The 20,313-nt window shown below is 48.4% G+C and overlaps 2 protein-coding genes across 3 annotated transcripts in view; one reads left to right on the top strand and one right to left on the bottom strand.

Moving 5' to 3' along the window:
• The window catches only part of endouc (endonuclease, polyU-specific C), a 55,906-nt gene extending 36,062 nt beyond the window's left edge, over positions 1–19,844 (bottom strand). The window contains exon 1 of one of the 2 annotated variants that reach the window (XM_070900167.1): positions 19,766–19,844. In XM_070900167.1, coding sequence (XP_070756268.1) covers positions 19,766–19,776 — 11 coding nt within the window. In that variant the 5' untranslated portion in view covers positions 19,777–19,844. Of the gene's footprint in view, positions 1–6,181; positions 6,320–19,765 lie in introns of those variants that run through there. The other variant, XM_070900168.1, reaches the window with a different exon arrangement.
• A 176-nt stretch (positions 19,845–20,020) lies between these two features.
• The window catches only part of LOC139280609 (NADH-cytochrome b5 reductase 3-like), a 33,631-nt gene continuing 33,338 nt past the window's right edge, over positions 20,021–20,313 (top strand). Inside the window, exon 1 of the mRNA XM_070900166.1 lies at positions 20,021–20,063. Coding sequence (XP_070756267.1) covers positions 20,043–20,063 — 21 coding nt within the window. The 5' untranslated portion in view covers positions 20,021–20,042. The remainder of the gene's footprint in view (positions 20,064–20,313) is intronic.

Genomic DNA, 20,313 nt, shown 5'->3' with positions numbered 1-20,313 from the left:
GGAAGCTCCGCTAAGCCTGTCGGAGCTGACCGGCGCCCTCGACCGGCTCTCGAGGGGAAAATCCCCGGGGCTGGACGGGCTGACCCTGGAGTTCCACAGGGCGTTCTGGGACGTCCTGGGGGGCGACTACGCGCGGGTCCTAGGGGAAAGTCTGGCGACGGGGAGATGCCCCTCTCTTGGCGCAGGGCAGTCATCGTCCTGCTGCCTAAGAAGGGCGAACTCCGCCTCCTTAAGAACTGGCGCCCGGTCTCCCTCCTCAGCACGGACTACAAAATCTTCACCAGGGCGATGTCTGCTCGCCTTGGTGCCGTGCTGGACCACATGATCCACCCTGACCAGTCCTACACGGTCCCGGGCCTGACAATCCACGATAACATCCATCTGGTCCGGGATCTCATCCATTGTTCCCAGGAGGCTGGTCTTTCGGTCGCCTTCCTATCCCTCGACCAAGAGAAGGCGTTCGACAGGGTGGATCACGTCTATCTGTTCGGAACTCTGCGCGCTTTCGGGTTCGGGACGCATTTCGTCGCCCAGATCCGACTTTTGTACGCCGCCGCGGAGTGTCTGATTAAGGTTAACGGGTCCTTGACGGCGCCCCTTCGCTTTGGGAGAGGGGTGCGCCAGGGATGCCCCATGTCCGGCCAGTTATATGCCGTCTGCGTGGAGCCTTTCCTGCGTCTCCTGCGGACGAGGTTGATGGGACTGGCTCTGCAAGGGCCGGGCGTGGAGGTCATCCTCTCGGCTTACGCCGATGACGTGCTCCTCGCAGTAGAGGATCCCGCTGACCTGCGGAGGATGTGTGAGTGCTAGGAGATTTACTCGGCCGCACCCTCCGCCAGAATCAACTGGGAAAAATGTTCCGGACTCCTGGTGGGTCAGTGGCGGGTGGACTCCCTGCCGGAGGAGCTCAGGCCTTTTGCCTGGAACACGACCCATCTCCTCTATCTGGGAGTCTACCTTAGCCCCGACGAGGAAGCCTGGCCGGCGAACTGGCAGGAGCTGGAGGCCAAGGTCGCCGCTCGCCTAGGGCGCTGGACAGGACTGCTCCGAGTGCTGTCCTACAGGGGTCGAGCGCTAGTCATAAACCAGCTGGTGACCGCCATGTTGTGGTACCGGCTGGTCACTTTGACCCCTCCCCCTGCGTTTGTCGCCAAGATACAGAAGAAGCTGGTGGACTTCTTCTGGAACAACAGGAAGCACTGGGTCTCTGCGGCGGTCTTGAGGCTCCCGCTTGGGGAGGGCGGTCAGTCGTTGGTGTGCGTCAGCGCCCAGCTCGCGACTTTCCGTCTTCAGACCCTGCAGAGATACCTTTACGTTGAGCCCCCTCCTAGGTGGCGTGCTCTGGCGATGTATTTCTCCTGCCAACAGCACGGCCTCAACTACGACACGCAGCTCCTGTTTGTGAGTGTGGGGGGCGTCAGGACCGCCCTCCGGGAACTGTCTGTCTTTTACAAGGATCTCATCAGGGTCTGGAACAAAGTCTCCACCAAGCGCAGCTCTCCACCGGCTGGAGTGGCGGCTGTCCTGCAGGAGCCGCTGCTCGGGAATCCGTACCTCCACGACCGAGGTTTCAGGTGGCGGTCGGACGAGAGGGCTGTGGCTGGTGAGGTGACCAGGGTCAAGGACCTGCTCGATGGCGGAGGAGCGGGCTGGATGGCGCCAGACACACTGGCGCGGCGCCTAAATTCTGCCGACGTCCGCCGCACGGCCAATGCCATCGAGTTGCTAAAAACAGCTCTGGGCCCCGACTCTGTTAGGTGCATTGAGGAGGCTCAAGCACGTGGGGAGATCCCGTCCGAACTGACCCCCGTCCGGACGGAATTCCTCATCGGCGCCAAACCCCGGAACCTCCCTCGGGAGCCGGCGCCTCACAACTTGAGCCGCCTCGAGGAAATCCCCTCCGTGCCTTTCAGTTCTGCGCGGAGGGGTTTCCTGTACGGGCTGCTCATGCACACTCTCAACTTTGCCATCCTCGCCTGCCGTCCGGACACGCCATGGCGTACCATCCTGCCGTCCGGAGGAGGCGGGGGTCCCCGATGGAGGGCACTCTACGCGGGAGTCCTCCCAGTATTTATCGGGGACTTGGCCTGGAGGGTGGTGCACGGAGCAGTCCCGTGCAATAAATTTTTAAGCCGGTTCACGGGCTCCCAGGCCGCCTGCAATTTCTGCGGTCTGGAAGAGTCCGTGTTCCATGTTTTTATTGAGTGCACGAGGTTGCAGCCCCTGTTTTGCTATTTAAAGGGGCTGCTCCTGAAATTCTGGCTGCACTTCAGTCCCACACTCCTGATCTTCGGGCACCCTGTGCGGAGGGGAGCGGGTAGGTCCGAGGGCCTCCTCGTAGGACTGCTCCTGGGCACTGCCAAGGGTGCCATCAGCCGGTCCAGGCAGCGGGCGGTCGAGGGGGTCGTTCAGCCAGACTGCCTGCCTCTCTTCCGCGCGTACATCCGGTCCAGGGTGTCCTTGGAGATGGAGCACGCGGTGTCCACCAGTACGCTCGCGGCCTTCCGCGAGAGGTGGGCACTGGAGGGACTGGAGTGCATCACCTCCTCCGGGAACAGAATTTGAATTTAATTCGGCAAAGTTCCCAGTTAATTTATAAATTTCCGGATTCTAGTGCCCTTACCAAAAGGGGGCACTTGATTAAAAAGTTCTTTTAAAACAGTTGTAGAGTTGTTGAATTGGAGTGGCTTAGCCAGTCACGCGATGTTCACAAGACTCAATAAAACCCCAGCCAGTTGGGTTCGGGGGATCCACGATGAGGCAGCTGGTTGTAAGCCTGGTGAATGAACTGTTAATGCGTAGTGTGATTGGTAAACCTTTGTTAATAAACCAACTAGTTCTTAATAGCAATGTGTTGCTATTAATTCTTAAGCAAAGAACCCATGAAGCAAATACATTTTATAGAAATATGGAAAATAGGTGCAGGAGTAGGCCTTCGAGCCTGCACCACTATTCAATATGATCATGGCTGACCATGCAACTTCAGTACCCCATTCCTGCTTTCACTCCATACCCCCTGATCCCTTTAGCCGTAAGGGCCACATCTAACTCCCTTTTGAATATATCCAGCAAACTGGCCTCAACAACTTTCTGTGGTAGACAATTCCACAGGTTCACAATTCTCTGAGTGAAAACATTTCTCCTCATCTTGGTCCTAGATGGCTTACCCCTTATCCTTAGACTGTGACCCCTGGTTCTGGACTTCCCCAACATCGGGAACATTCTTCTTGCATCTAACCTGTCCAATCCCGTCAGAATTTTATATGCTTTTATGAGATCCCCTCTCATTCTTCTAAATTCCAGTGAATATAAGCCTAGTCGATCCAGTCTTCTTCATATGTCAGTCCAGCCATCCCTGGAATCATTCTGGTGAACCTTCGCTGCACTCCCTCAATAGCAAGAATGTCCTATCTCAGATTAGGAGACCAAAACTGAACACAATGTTCAAGGTGTAGTCTCACCAAGGCCTTGTACAACTGCAGTAAGACCTTCCTGCTCCTATAATCAAATCCTCTCGCTATGAAGGCCAACATGCCATTTGCTTTCTTTACTGCCTGCTGTACCTGCATGCCTACTTTCAATGACTGATGTACCATGACACAGAGGTCTCATTGCACCTCCCCTTTTACTAATCTGTCATCATTCAGATAATAATCTGCCTTCCTGTTTTTGCCGCCAAAATGGATAACCTCACATTTAGCCACATTAATCTGCATCTGCCATGTATTTGCCCACTCATCTAACCTGTCCAAGTCACCCTACAGCCTCTTAGTATCCTCCTCACAGCTCACATTGCCACCCAGCTCAGTGTCATCTGCAAACTTGGAGATATTACATTCAATTCCTTCATCTAATTCATTAATATATATTACATAGTCAAAGTTCTGTTACAAAATAAAGCTGCTACAAATGGCCACTGTCACTAGGTCTATCTTCCATGAGCTCAAAGGCTCACAAATTTAGGTACGTTCTTTGGATTTAAACTGTGGTGCCTTTATTGGCCGAGGTATAGAATACAAGAGCAGGGGGGGTTATGCTTGAACTGTATAAAACACGAGTTAGGCCACAGCTTGAGTACTGCGTGCAGTTCTGGTCATCACATTACAGAAAGGATGTGATTGCAGTAGAGAGGGTACAGAGGAGATTTACGAGGATGTTGCCTGAACTGGAGAATTTTAGCGATGAGGGAAGATTGGAGATGCTGGGTATGTTTTCTTTGGAACAGGAGGCTGAGGCGAGACCTTATTGCAGTGTATACAATTATGAGGGACCTAGATAGAGTGGATAGGAAGGACCTATTTCCCTTAGCAGAGGGGTAAACAACCAGGGGCATAGATTTAAAATAATTGGTAGAAGGTTTAGAGGAGATATGAGGGGACATTTCTTCACCCAGAGGGTGTGGGGGTCTGGAACTCACTGCATGAAAGGGTAGTAGAGGCAGAAACCCTCACCACATTAAAAAAGTACTTGGATGTGCACTTGAAGTGCCGTATGCTACAGACCAAGAGCTGGAAAATGGGATTAGGCTGGGTAGCTCTTTTTTTGTCGGCACGGACACGATGGGCCAAATGGCCTCCTTCTGTGCTGTAAATTTCTTTGATTCTACGAACGCAAAGCACAAGATAAACTCATGCAAATCAAAGCTGCAATTAGCTGCACCCATGATCTGCTACTCAACAGTTTAAACTTTTTTCGGTATCTTTCATGAACCTGAGTATCACTGGGTGGTCAATCACCCAATCAACTGCCGCTGAGCGACTGCGGAGCATCATAAGAAGCCTCAAACCGTAAGCTTGAATCTGACCACACCTCAAGTGTGGTTAGTTGTGCTAGCACAGACATTTACAGTCAGCAACCTGGGCAATTACTTCCATTCACTCTCCATTCCTTTCCTCAGTGCATCCCAACATTACAACAGTGACTCCACTTCAAAAAGTACTTCATTGGCTGTAAAGCACTTTGGGACGTTCTGAGGTTGTGATAGGCGCTATGTAAATGCAAGTCTTTTGTTCTTTAATAAAGTGTCCAAACCCTGCAGAGATAGGTTGGTCATAAGAATCACGTGATCAAATGGAGATTCTGACCAGGAGAGGGGGATTAGACCGGGTGGGATATTAAAGGATACTGGGAGTGAGGGGAGAGTGGGATTAGACTGGGTGGGATATTAAAGTATATGGGGAGTGAGGGGAGAGTGGGATTAGACTGGGTGGAATATTAAAGGGTACGGGGAGTGAGGGGGAGAGTGGGATTCGACTGGGTGGGATATTAAAGGGTATGGGGAGTGAGGGGGAGAGTGGGATTAGACTGGGTGGGATATTAAAGGGTATGGGGAGTGAGGGAGAGAGTGGGATTAGACTGGGTGGGATATTAAGGGTGCGGGGAGTGAGGGGAGAGTGGGATTAGACTGGGTGGGATATTAAGGGTGCGGGAGTGAGGAGGAGAGTGGGATTAGACTGGGTGGGATATTAAAGGGTGCGGGGAGTGAGGGGGAGAGTGGGATTAGACTGGGCGGGATATTAAAGGGTGCGGGGAGAGTGGGATTAGACTGGGCGGGATATTAAAGGTTACGGGGAGTGAGGGGAAGAGTGGGATTATACTGGGTGGAATATTAAAGGGTACAGGAGTGAGGGGGAGAGTGGGATTATACTGGGTGGGATATTAAAGGGTACAGGGAGTGAGCAGGAGAGTGGGATTAGACTGGGCGGGATATTAAAGGGTACGGGGAGTGAGGGGGGAGTGAGGGGAGAGTGGGATTAGACTGGATGGGACCCACACCCACACGGAGCACCAGTTAAGAAATTGTGGGGATTTCATGCAAGTATTCCCAAATACACATCGAGCTGCACAGCTCAAACACACACACAGATACGCTAAATATTATTCAAAAAGTTTACATACAACTTCTATTTAATCACCCACCCAATAAAATCCTTGCTAATCGGAAGTACTTTAAGAGTCAATACAATGTGCGTGGAGTGATCACGGCCAGATTTATTTCCCCGACTGAACAAGAGGAAGGTTTTTTGAACGCTCTGAAGCCATTCGGGTTTCTGATTCCTTCGAGCGAGGGTCAGAAACTGGTGAACTGCCCTCGGTGTCCAACAATTCCTTTCCACATTTATTCATTTTAAAAATAAATAAAATTCTGCCGCCCCATCAGCCGGGGACACTCGGAGCTCACCAGAGAGAGAGAACTGAAAGTGAACCGTTCGACGGCTGGAGCTGTTGATGCAGAGTTTGTGTCGTTGAAATGTTCGAATGGAATGAGAAGGCTTGCGGTAGTTCCGAATTCTCCTTTCTGTGCAGTGACACAAAGCGTGGGCAGATTGGTGGGGCTCACAAAGCGACTATAAGAAAAGCAGAAGCAGATACCACACACACTGCAGCGGTTCAAGGCCACAGCTCACTATCGCCTTCTCAGGAACAACTCAAGCCCTGGGCAATAAATGCCGGCCTTGCCAGCAATGCAAACATCCCGAGAATTAATATCATTGTTAAGCCCTAAATAATCAGTCTCTGGATAGAGATTACAAAGTAGCTGTTTGCCTTTTGTGCAACCGAAGATATGAGGGAACGCTACAGCAGAGAGTATGCACGTGGATCAGGGGTTCAACAAACTAGACACAAATTACACAGCCCAACATCCACAAGGCCGAGGTAGTTGGATGTCTTAACAACTTGCATCTATAAAGCGCCTTTAACTTAGGGAAACATTCCAAGGCTCTTAAGAAAGAAAAAGACTTGGATTTCTATAGCGCCTTTCATGACCACCGGACGTCTCAAAGCGCTTCACAGCCAATGAACTACCTTTGGAGTGTAGTCACTGTTGTGGGAAACGAGGCAGCCAATTTGCGCACAGCAAGCTCCCACAAACAGCAATATGATAACGATCACAAAATCTGTTCTTTTTGTGTTATGTTGATTGAGGGATAAACATTGGCCCCAGGACACCGGGGTGAACGCCCCTGCTCTTCTTCGAAATAGTGCCTTAGGATCTTTTACGTCCACAGGACGTCGGTTTAACGTCTCATCCAAAAGACGGTACCTCCGACGGTGCAGCACTCCCTCAGCACTGCACTGGGAGTATCAGCCGAGATTTTTTTTGTACTCAAGTTCCTGGAGTGGGACGTGAAGCCACAACCTTCTGACTCAGGCGAGTGTGCTGCCCACTGAGCCACAGCTGATGGCTTAAGAGTTCATGTCGATAAGGCAACTCTCAGTGTGCATTCTATTGAAGGCCTGAAATGCTCAGTTGCTCCTGGGATGGTCCAACTACAAAATGGTCCGGGTTTAGTGAAGCCGTCTCGACCCATAACGAGGAACAAGAATCACAGATTTAGACTGCGGAGCGACAGGCCAGCAATCAAAACCATTTCTCAGCTTCCTTACAAACTCCTGCACTACACATTCCTTGTGGCTCACTGGAAATTACTCCGTACAGGAGGCGATTCTTCTGATAATTGTCTGTTTAGATAGAAGGTATTTATATTGGTAAAATATTCCCTGCTGTTTATGGAACTCGTGCCGCGCTCAATATTATTTCAACAATCTCAAAATGTTGCTATTTGAATTAGCAACAGTAATCACATTGTTAAAATGTTCTGGCTTCATTTTCACCTTGGTCCCACACCTACTTGAATTGAGTTACCCCATTCACGGTGCAACGTTCAATGTTATCGCATCAGAAACGTTAAATCGAGGCTCCGACTGCTCTCTCAGGTGGACGTAAAAGATCCCTGGCCATTATTTTGAAGAGCGGGGGACATATGAATGTAAAAAATAGGAGCAGGAGTAGGCCACCTGGGCCCTCGAGCCTGCTCCGCCATTTAATAAGACCATGGCTGGTCTGATCATGGACTCAGCTCCACTTCCCTGTCCGCTCCCATAATCCTTTATTACTCAAAAATCTGTCTATCTCCGCCTTAAATATATTCAATGACCCAGCCGCCACAGCTCTCTGGGGCAGAGAATTCCATAGATTCACAACCCTCTGAGAGAAGAAATTCCTCTTTATCTAAGTTTTAAATGGGCAGCCCCTTATTCTGAGATTATGTCCCCTAGTTTTAGTTTCCCCTATGAGTGGAAATATCCTCGCTGCATCCACCTAGTCGAGCCCCCTCATTATCTTATATGTTTCGGTAAGATCACCTCTCATTCTTCTGAACTCCAATGTGTATAGGCCCAACCTATCTTCATAAGTCAACCCCCTCATCTCTGGAATCAACCCTTCTCTGAACAGCCTCCAATGCAAGTCAATCATTATCATCTCACTGATAGACAGTCCCTCGGAATCGAGGAAGACTTGCTTCCACTCTTAACATGAGTTCTTAGGTGGCTGAACAGTCCAATACGAGAACCAGTCTCTGTCACAGTGATGCAAGTATATTCTTCCTTAAATACGGAGACCAAAACTGTACGCAGTATTCCAGTTGTGGCCTCACCAATACCCTGTAGAGTTGTAGCAGGACTTCTCTGCTTTTATACTCCATCCCCCTTGCAATAAAGGCCAACATTCCATTTGCCTTCCTGATTACTGGCTGTACCTGCATACTAACTTTTTGTGAGTTCTCCCCGGTGTCTTGTGACCAATATTTATCCCTCAACCAACATCACTAAAAGAGATTATCTGGTCATTTATCTCATCACTGTTTGTGGGAGCTTGCTGTACGCAATTAGGCTGCCACGTTTCCCACATTACAGCAGTGACTACACTTCAGAGAATTATAGATCTCAAAAAAGTCACTTTGAAATGTTTTGAACAATTAAACTCGGGAGTTAAATGCAGTCATTCTGTGCAGGCACTTTTTGATCGAATCTGTCTTTGAACTTTTTCTGCCACGTTACTTCCTCTCGTGATCACAATTTAATGGCTATTTTTGTATCAGAAATAACAGATGCATCTCTGAACGACAGGCCACAAACTGCTCAACGGATGCAGGAAATTGCTGATCCGTTTCCTTCACAGAGTTATTTTATTTTTGTAATTGAACTGAAAGCACTAAAGTCAGCTCTGGTTCCACCATTTTACACTGGCTGCGGCCCCCTGGACATGGGGCAGTATTTTGCCGATTACATGTCGTGAGTTCGAGAAACCTCACACACTCTTATTAACTATTTCTGCCCTCCCGATAGTGCCTTTTCCTGCTGGGGTACAGTTCCACTTAAAGTTAGACATTTCCTTTGCTAACTGACCCGCCAAGGTGGGCTGGGGTGAGGGGGAGGTGGGGGGGGAGGGGACAGGGAATGACGGGGGTTTTCAGTCAAATCCGACCAGTCTCTGAACCAAGGTACATCCACTGGATCATTGTTTCTGGTCTGCTGGAGGATAGATTTCAGTTTGTAGAAAGCAGCAATCAACAGGACTCCAAACTGTTGGGGGAAGATATTTATTTATGGTTCACGGGGAGTAGTTCTGATATAAATATATCGATCGGATCCTGCAAGAAGTACGGCTGCTGTTTATTTGCAGCATTTCACCTTTGCTGCAATGAGTCGAGGACTCCAAACAGAAGACGTTACAGCAGCTAGCAGACTGTTGGAAATGAACTCGCTCTTAAACACTTCCTGTCTCAGTGCAGCCTGGTTACTAATTAGAAACAGATTTAGACTCAACTCTTATGCATTACATGACAGACCATTTAAAAGGCAGGGGGAATGGCATTTATCCTGCTCACTTCTTCCTGGGCTGGTTCCCATTTTAAGAACACACTTTCTATTGAAAGCACGATATTGAAAGTAGTTTATGCCGAGACCGACTGATATAATTTAAACTCACTGGCTTAATCTGTTTCCAGTGGCAGGAGGGTCGGTAACCAGGGGACACCAATTTAAAGTGATTGGCAAAAGAACCAGAGGAGGAGATGAGGAAACATTTTTTTTTTACGCAGCGAGTTGTTGTGGTCGGGAATGCGCTGCCTGAAAGGGCGGTGGGAGCAGATTCAATAGTAACTTTTAAACGGGAATTGGATAAATGCTTGAAAAGGAAAAAAAATACAGGTCTGTGGGGAACGAGCAGGGGGAGTGGGACTAATTGGATCGCTCTTTCAAAGAGCCGGTACAGGCACGATGGGCCGAATAGTGGATGGAGTATAAAAGCAGGGAAGTCTTGTTACAATTATACAAGGTATTGGTGAGGCCACAACTGGAATACTGCGTGCAGTTTTGATTTCCATATTTACGAAAGGATATACTTGCTGTGGAGGCAGTTCAGAGAAGGTTCACTCGGTTGATTCCGGAGATGAGGGGGTTGACTTATGAGGAAAGGTTGAGTAGGTTGGGCCTCTACTCATTGGAATTCAGAAGAATGAGAGGCGATCTTATAGAAACGTATGGGATTATGAGGGGGCTTGACAAGGTGGATGCAGGGAGGATGTTTCCACTGATGGGGGAGATTAGAACTAGAGGGCACGATCTTAGAATAATTAGATCTGAGATGAGGAGAAATTTCTTCTCTCTGAGGGTTGTGAATCTGTGGAATTCGCTGCCTCAGAGAGCTGTGGATGCTGGGACATTGAATAAATTTAAGACAGAAATAGACAGTTTCTTAAACGATAAGGGGATAAGGGGTTATGGGGAGCGGGCAGGGAAGTGGAGCTGAATCCATGATCAGATCAGCCATGATCGTATTAAATGGCGGAGCAGGCTCGAGAGGCCATATGGCCTACTCCTGCTCCTATTTCTTATGTTCTTATGAGATTCTAAGTACGGGCACATTGTGCAGAACTGTCTGGCCGGCTTCGCGGCTATACTAAAATAATGTTTTACGCACACATATGCAGCTCAGAAATTGTTCATTTGCACAAGAGGCATTGGCAGATTTTATTGAGAACAGCTGCGAGCAGAGAGAGGAAGCGATTGGCCTGGGGCGGGGCTGGGGTTATGAGTCCACTGCCAGTTTATACAGGAGGGCACTTCACCAACATCGGCAAAAAACGCCCCACCCTTGAATCGATCGAATTTGTTTCAGACAATTCACAAAGAGAGGTTCAAGCAGAAGGGAGATCTCGGGACAAGTCCAACCTCCACTTGCAAAGGATTCAGTACCTGAGGGTTCGGAGAGAAGCGGAACAGAGCTTCCCGAGGAAACAGTCTTGCCAAATCCGATCAGCGCCTCATGCAGAGGAACTCGAGTTGAGTTGGGGAGTCCAATGTCCTGCCCAACAGTTATCCCTTAATCAACATGACTGAAACCAATGTAAGGTGCTTTGGGACGTCCAGAGGTTGTGAAAGGCGCTATATAAATGCAAGTCTTTCTTTCATAACCCCAAAGTGGTTCAAACAATTGGGAGCGACACTGCCTAACTGAAACCCAAACCACAGGCCTTGTAACGGCAGTCTGAATGAACCAGTTACACCGCCCTAAAGCATATTCCAGTCGCCACCAGGCTACAGTTGGTGAAAGTGGATTTAAAAAAAACTCATTCACAGGATGTGGCCTAATTGCTAGGGGAGCAGGCAGGTTGGAAGGCCTCCTCGTAGGACTGCTCCTGGGCATGGCTAAGGTGGCCATTATCCGGTCCAGGCAGTGGGCGGTCGAGGGGATCATTCAACCCAACTGCCTGCCTCTCTTCCACGGTTACATTCGAGCTAGGGTGTCCACCAGTACGCTCGCGGCCTTCCGCGAGAGCTGGGCGCCGGTGAGACTGGAGTGCATCATCACCTCCGGCAACCAAATTCTAATTTGATTAAAAGGTTTTCGTTACAGTCTTAAAGTGTTCATTTGTGGGTTCTAGTGCCCTTGTCAAAAGGGGTCATTTGATTTAAGTATCAACAAAAAAAAATAGCTGTGGCCTAATTGCCCTTGAGAAGGTGGCCATTTCAAAGGGCAGCAATCATATTGCTGTGGATCTGGAGTCACATACAGGCCAGACTGGGTAAGGATGGCAGATTTCCTTCCCGAAAGGGCATTTGTGAATCAGATGGGTTTTTAATCACAATCTGGTAGTTTCATGGTCACCAGTACTGACACTAGCTTTCTTTGCAGATTTCAGCTCATGACACCGTTTCATCAGTCCAGGCCTCTGGATTACTAGTCCAGTAACATAACCACAATGCTACCGTTCCCTTCAGAACCATGAACCGGTAGAAGAAGAGATTGTAATGAGGTGGAGAGGATTTTCACTGCAGCAGTCTCCATCAGTTGGTGAAACAGCTCTTTCCTTAATGGCTCCAAAATGGCAACGGCCCAGTAAACTAATCTCGAGGCAGTTGCTGATAAGTTTATCTAAAATCTATAGTCTATAAAAACAATTTGTTCAGAGTTCCAGCCGAGAACAAATATAGATTAGAGCTAGTCAGAGATATTAGTCAGATCCAGCATTTACTTTCTTCCACAGTGTTTTTAGCCAGGTTCCCATCCACCTGTCTTTTCAAGAACAATCCAAGCTTCCTGCTCAATGACAAGGCATTAACAACCAATCGACACTGGGAACTGGACACACATTTCCTGACCAGAAACTTTCTGAACCCAGGCACATTGTTGGAAGAACAAGACTGAGCAGAGGTAATGGGCAATAGCAACATTTTTCCTAATTCATATCTCTTAGCATTTATTCAAAAGTCCTATCAGCTGTAAACCTTCTCATAAGGGATCCTGTTTGACCAAGGGGAAGGCACAGTGGAGAGCAACAAGGCAAATATTGGCTTACGGTGTTTATCCAGATGCTTGCAGCAATAATTCTGCAGATACCTGTGGTTGAAGCAGACACTGAGAAAGCACAGCCCATATCCTGCACCTGGGCAGGACCGGAACCAATGTCCTAGGGGGAGTGTTTGCTAGTGCTGTTGGTGAGGAGTTAAACTAATATGGCAGGGGGATGGGAACCAATACAGGGAGACAGAGGGAAACAAAAAGGAGACAAAAACAAAAGACAGAAAAGAGATGAGTAAAAGTGGAGGGCAGAGAAACCAAAGGCAAGAAACAAAAAGGGCCACTGAATATAAAAGGGCTGCAGGAGGGGTAAAAACTAAAAATCATGATTTAAAAACTAGGATGAAAACACTCTACCTAAATGCACGCAGCATTAGAAATAAAGTAAATGAGTTGACGGCACAAATCATTACAAATGGGTATGATTTGGTGGCCATTATAGAGACATGGTTGCAAGGTGGCCAGGACTGGGAATTAAACGTACAGGGGTATCTGACGATTCGGAAAGATAGGCAGGAAGGGAAGGGAGGTGGGGTAGCTCTGTTAATAAGGGATGATATCAGAGCAGTTTTGAGGGATGATATTGGCTCCAATGAACAAAATGTTGAATCATTGTGGGTGGAGATTAGAGATAGTAAGGGGAAAAAGTCACTGGTCGGCATAGTTTATAGGCCCCCAAATAATAACTTCATGGTGGGGCGGGCAATAATCAAGGGAATAATGGAGGCATGTGAAAAAGGAACGGCAGTAGTTATGGGGGATTTTAACCTACATATCGATTGGTCAAATCAAATCGCAGGGGGTAGCCTGGAGGAGGAATTCATAGAATGCATAAGGGATTGTTTCTTAGAACAGTATGTAACAGAGCCTACAAGGGAGCAAGCCATTTTGGATCTGGTCCTGTGTAACGAGACAGGAAAAATAAACGATCTCCTCGTAAAAAATCCTCTCGGAATGAGTGATCACAATATGGTTGAATTTGTAATACAGATTGAGGATGAGGAAGTTGTGTCAGAAACGAGCGTACTATGCTTAAACAAAGGGGACTACAGTGGGATGAGCGCAGAGTTGGCTAAAGTAGACTGGAAACAAGGACTAAACGGTGGCACAATTGAGGAACAGTGGAGGACTTTTAAGGAGCTCTTTCATAATGCGCAACAAAAATATATTCCTGTGAAAAAGAAGGGCGGCAAGAGAAGAGATAACCAGCTGTGGATAACCAAGGAAATAAAGGAAAGTATCAAATCAAAGACCAATGCGTATAAGGTGGCCAAGGTTAGTGGGAAACTAGAGGATTGGGAAAATTTTAAGCAACAGCAAAGAATGACTAAAAAAGCAATAAAGAAAGGGAAGATAGATTACGAAGGTAAACTTGCGCAAAACATAAAAACAGATAGTAAAAGCTTTTACAGATATATAAAACGGAAAAGAGTGACTAAAGTAAATGTTGGTCCCTTAGAAGATGAGAAGGGGGATTTAATAATGGGAAATGTGGAAATGGCTGACACCTTAAACAATTATTTTGCTTCCGTCTTCACAGTGGAAGACACAAAAACCATGCCAAAAATTGCTGGTCATAGGAATGTGGGAAGGGAGGACCTTGAGATGATCACTATCACTAGGGAGGTAGTGCTGGACAGACTAATGGGACTGAAGGTAGACAAGTCCCCTGGTCCTGATGAAATGCATCCCAGGGTATTAAAAGAGATGGCAGAAGTTATAGCAGATGCATTTGTTATAATCTATCAAAATTCTCTGGACTCTGGGGAGGTACCAGCGGATTGGAGAGCAGCTAATGTAACGCCTCTGTTTAAAAAAGGGGGCAGGCAAAAGGCAGGTAACTATAGGCCGGTTAGTTTAACATCTGTAGTGGGGAAAATGCTTGAAACTATCATTAAGGAAGAAATAGCGGGACATCTGGATAGGAATAGTGCAATCAAGCAGACGCAGCAGGGATTCATGAAAGGGAAATCATGTTTAACTAACTAACTGGAATTCTTTGAGGATATAACGAGCATGGTGGATAGAGGTGTACCGATGGATGTGGTGTATTTAGATTTCCAAAAGGCATTCGATAAGGTGCCACACAAAAGGTTACTGCAGAAGATAAAGGTACGCGGAGTCAGAGGAAATGTATTAGCATGGATAGAGAATTGGCTGGTGAACAGAAAGCAGAGAGTCGGGATCAATGGGTCCTTTTCCTGTTGGAAATCAGTGGTTAATGGTGTGCCACAGGGATCAGTGCTGGGACCACAACTGTTTACAATATACATAGATGACCTAGAGGAGGGGACAGAGTGTAGTGCAACAAAATTTGCAGATGACACTAAGATTAGTGGGAAAGCGGGTTGTGTAGAGGACTCAGAGAGGCTGCAAGGAGATTTGGATAGGTTAAGCGAATGGGCTAAGGTTTGGCAGATGGAATACAATGTCGGAAAGTGTGAGGTCATCCACCTTGGGAAAAAAAACAGTAAAAGGGAATATTATTTGAATGGGGAGAAATTACAACATGCTGAGATGCAGAGGGACCTGGGGGTCCTTGTGCATGAATCCCAAAAGGTTAGTTTGCAGGTGCAGCAGGTAATCAGGAAGGCAAATGGAATGTTGGCCTTCATTGCAAAAGGGATGGAGTACAAAAGCAGGGAGGTGTTGCTGCAACTGTATAAGGTATTGGTAAGGCCGCACCTGGAGTACTGCGTGCAGTTTTGGTCACCTTACTTAAGGAAGGATATACTAGCTTTGAAAGGGGTACAGAGACGATTCACTAGGCTGATTCGAGAAATGAGGGGGTTACCTTATGATGATAGATTGAGTAGACTGGGTCTTTACTCCTTGGAGTTCAGAAGGATGAGGGGTGATCTTATAGAAACATTTAAAATCATGAAAGGGATAGACAAGATAGAGGCAGAGAGGTTGTTTCCATTGGTGGGGGAGACTAGAACTCGGGGGCACAGCCTCAAAATACGGAGGAGCCAATTTAAAACCGAGTTGAGAAAGAATTTCTTCTGCCAGAGGGTTGTGAATCTGTGGAATTCTCTGCCCAAGGAAGCAGTTGAGGCTAGCTCATTGAATGTTTTCAAGTCAAAGATAGATAAATTTTTAAGCAATAAGGGAATTAAGAGTTACGGGGAGAGGGCGGGTAAGTGGAGCTGAGTCCACGACCAGATCAGCCATGATCTTATTGAATGGCGGAGCAGGCTCGAGGGGCTAGATGGCCTACTCCTGTTCCTAATTCTTATGTTCTTATATCCGGGATTCACAGTCCCAATTCTACAACACTGGGTCAGGATATGAAGCCAAACTCGGCAGCCCATGTCCTAACTCGCACCAAGTCCCGCTCACCCATCACCCCTCTGCTCGCTGACCTGCATTGGCTCCCGGTTAAGCAACGCCTCGATTTCAAAATTCCCAACCTTGTTTTCAAATCCTTCCATGACCTCGCCCCTCCCTATCTCTGTAGTCTCCCCCAACCCCACAAGATGTCTGCGCTCCTCTAATTCTGCCCTCTTGAGCATCCCTGATTATATTTGCTCCACCCTTCGGTGGCCGTGCCTTCAGCTGCCTGGGCCCCAAGCTCTGGAATTCCCTCCCTAAACCTCTCCACGTCTCTCCTCCTTTAAAATGTTCCTTGAAACCTACTTCCTTGATCAAGCTTTTGGTCACATGTCCAAATATCTCCTTATGTGGCTCAGTGTCAAATTTCTGCCTTATAATACACCTGTGAAAAGCCTTGGGATGTTTTACAAAGTTAAAGGTGCTATATAAATGCAACTTGTTGTTGTTTTTCAGTACTAAATGACTTCATATCTTCTGTATCTTGCCATTTCTTATTGAGGAAGCTTCAGGTTTTGCCAAGCATTATTTTTTTCCTCCAAATTACAAGATGTCCAGAACAGCAATGACACAGTACCGGGAGAGGAGCGGGATCGGCTCACACAGCCGGGAGCGGGATCGGCTCACACAGCCATTCCATGCAACCAGGCATAATTTTATAAGAACATAAGAATTAGGAACAGGAGTAGGCCATCTAGCCCCTCGAACCTGCTCCGCCATTCAAAAAGATCATGGCTGATCTGGCCGTGGACTCAGCTCCACTTACCCGCCCGCTCCCCATAACCCTTAATTCCCTTATTGGTTAAAAATCTATCTATCTGTGATTTGAATACATTCAATGAACTAGCCTCAACTGCTTCCTTTGGCAGAAAATTCCACAGATTCACAACCCTCTGGGAGAAGAAATTCCTTCTCAACTCGGTTTTAAATTGGCTCCCCCGTATTTTGAGGCTGTGCCCCCTAGTTCTAGTCTCCCCGACCAGTGGAAACAACCTCTCTGCCTCTATCTTGTCTATCCCTTTCATTATTTTAAATGTTTCTATAAGATCACCCCTCATCCTTCTGAACTCCAATGAGTAAAGACCCAGTCTACTCAATCTATCATCATAAGGTTTTTCCTTGGTTTAAACTGCTCGGATTAGACCAGCACCAATTTGATTGCTATCCACGGGAACAATTCTCGAGAAGCAGATTTTGGGTCCAATTTTTACTTCAATTTGCAACCGTTGACAGTTATTTCTTTCTGAATTTACAATCTGCACCTGATTACACACACAACTGAACTATCATGCTGACGGTCTTTGGTTCTTTGCAATGACTGATCTGAAGAAATGGCCACTTAAAACAACAAGTACAGGTTGAACCTCCCTTATCCAGAACTCCCTTATCCGGAACCACCCCTCGTCCAGAACCATTCCCGGCCACCGGGTGGCGCATGCACAGAACTCTGACATGAACAAATTGAAGTCCTTCCTCGCTGCTGATTCCCACAATTGCTGGCCTGACCCCGCGATCCACCCCCACCTCCCATGATCTTTCTGTTGCATTCCCAGCCCCAAGCCAGCCAGCCCCGATATCCCCTTGCTCAGTACCTGTACCAGCTTGGATGTCTCCAAGAGGAGACTAATTGATGTCCTGTTTCTGACTGCTCCATTTTTATCGGGGCGGAGGGGCAGTAAGAGATCGGGGACCAGGAGCGTCGTGATCGGGGCCCAGGAGAGGCGAGAGCCCAGTGGCAGCACGGGCCAGCCCACACTGCGATCTATGGACAGTAGGAGCATGTGTGCGCACTAGGTCCGTGCAGCAGAGCTTGGTCTCCAGTCGTCTTGGTTAACCCTTGCCACTGCACCAAGACCTAGCTCTGTCTAGCCCGTGTGGCGGCTGGTGTGCAACGGCCACCCCATGTTAAAAGAATCCATGCACAGACATCTTCCATCCTTTAGTATGTAGTTCGGGACCTAGATTGTCAGGTCCCTCATTGAAACACCTGTGAACTCATCCCTTTCTGGTACGAGGGACTGCCTAATACTATATACCTGTACCATCCAATTTAACGTGACCTCCCCTCGTCCGAAAAAATCCCTTATCAGAACAGGCCTGGTCCCGAGGGTTCCAGATAAGGGACTTGTACTGCAACACCAGACAGGGCTTTGAAGCAGGGCAAATTCTAATTACTTCAGTACAGCTCCAATAATTTAAACGCCGCACAACTTCAGACCATCTCTGCAGGCTGGATGTGGTCTGTAAATACACAGTGAGGCATCCTACCTCCTACAGCCACTTACACAACTTATTAATTAAAAAAATCATTCACATTATAATTGAGGAATTCCATTTACAATTAAAAAAAAGTTAGTCTCTTGAGGATGCTCAGGATAATGATGCAAGGTCTGTAATTAAACAGAACAGTAATAAACAGATCGCCCTCCATGTCCTGAACTTGGTTCCTAATCAAATCGACTGTCACACACAAGTGAAGGATCACTGGACATCAAACTTGACTAATAGGCTTCGGATTTTTCCTTCAAAAGGTGAGCAGATAAAATCATTTTTGAAGAGAAATAAGACCTTGCAATGGAATAGCAGAGAAAGTCAGTAACAGTGAAGCTGAATGGAAATGAGAAATATTCACACACAAACCAGTCTGGGGTCTTGTCCAACCGCTTACATTGAATCAAAAATACATAAATTAGAGAGCACACACCCAGGGATTTGGTGGTCAGTCTGCACTGACACAAAGCAAGCAATATTTCACCATCAATCTGGAAGTTTCATATTTGGAGCGGATATTTATAAGTTCCCTATTTTCAGAGATTCACAAATGCCCGTCGCTTGGAACAGTTCTAAAGAGGGACATGCTTACACTTGTATTAAAATTTGAACAGCATTTCTGAGCATCCAATTGACAAAACCAGCTTGGCAGATTCTCCTTTGAGCTTGGGCAGAACCGATTGGTCGTGTGAGGCGGATTTTCGGTCTAACTTCTCCCCTCACTTGTGCTGGGCACCAGATGAGGGAAGCCTCCTCTGCACAGACTGATCAGTGCAGAGCATTGTGAGAAACAGCCAAGTGAGGAAAGGACATCCATTTAACCAGCGGCTGGTCTCAGCGGCTCCCAAGCACTTCACACACCAGCAACACATGACTCTCTGTGTGGAGCCCACACCCTGCGTTAACCGTCTGCAATAGGTGCACAGCAAGATCCCACACCCAGCCAATGGGCAGATCCCCCTGGCTCAGGGAGCAGATCCCCCGGGCTCAGGGAGCAGATCTCCCCGGGCTCAGTGAGCAGACCCCCTCGGGCTCAGGGAGCAGATCCCCGCCCCCGGGATCTCCCGGGCTCAGGGAGCAGATCTCCCCGGGCTCAGGGAGCAGATCTCCCCGGGCTCAGGGAGCAGATCTCCCCGGGCTCAGTGAGCAGACCCCCTCGGGCTCAGTGAGCAGATCCCCCGGGATCTCCCGGGCTCAGGGAGCAGATCCCCCCGGGCTCAGTGAGCAGATCCCCCGGGATCAGGGAGCAGGCATGATCCATCCGGTGCAACGAACCCTCCCGGGTCCTGGGATCTTGCTGTGTAAGAGCAGCAAACTCGGGACACACTCACAAACCAGGCAAAGAGGCGAAATAAATAAGGCTGCAAATTGCCGGCGCTACAGCAACGGCGGATGTAAAGCTCGGTCACATCAACAGCCGGAGTCAGAGCCCGAGCAAAACCCGGCGCAATCCCGGAGCCGGACCCTGAGCCCCGGCCCGCGGAGCCCCCCCTCACTCACTCACTCACTCACCCCGCTGCCATGATCCGCCGCCGCTGCGCCGATGTTCCGAGTGTCCGAGAGTCGCCGCGGGCAGAGTAACGGCGCAGCCTCACCGCGCCCGCTGATTGGTCAGTCTGCCTGTCAATCTCCGCCCACCGACCCGAGGGATGAACCGAGGAGTAAGAGGCCTGGAGAGCGAGGAACCAATAGGAGAGCGAGGGGGAAGGGGCGGGGCGGGGCGGGCAATTAGCGTAAAACCGGGGGGTGGGGCTAAGGTGTGGTTATTTTGTGTCCCGGAGAAGGAACAATGTGTTGCCGAGTGACAGAGGTGAGAGAGAGGGAGAGAGGGAGAGAGGGAGGGGAAATGGAGGGGAAATGGAGGGGAAATGGAGGGGGGAGAGAGAGAAAGAAAGAAAGAAAAGGAGGGGGGGGAGAAAGAAAGAAAAGGAGGGGGGGGGGAGAGAAAGAAAAGGAGGGAAGGGGGGAGAAAGAAAAGGAGGGAAGGGGGGGAGAAAGAAAAGGAGGGAAGGGGGGGAGAAAGAAAAGGAGGGGAGGGGGAGGAAGAAAAGGAGGGGGAG

This window comes from Pristiophorus japonicus, chromosome 15, assembly GCF_044704955.1.
Source record: "Pristiophorus japonicus isolate sPriJap1 chromosome 15, sPriJap1.hap1, whole genome shotgun sequence".
Taxonomy (NCBI): Eukaryota; Metazoa; Chordata; class Chondrichthyes; family Pristiophoridae; genus Pristiophorus; species Pristiophorus japonicus.
This window is presented reverse-complemented; position numbering and strand designations above follow the sequence as displayed.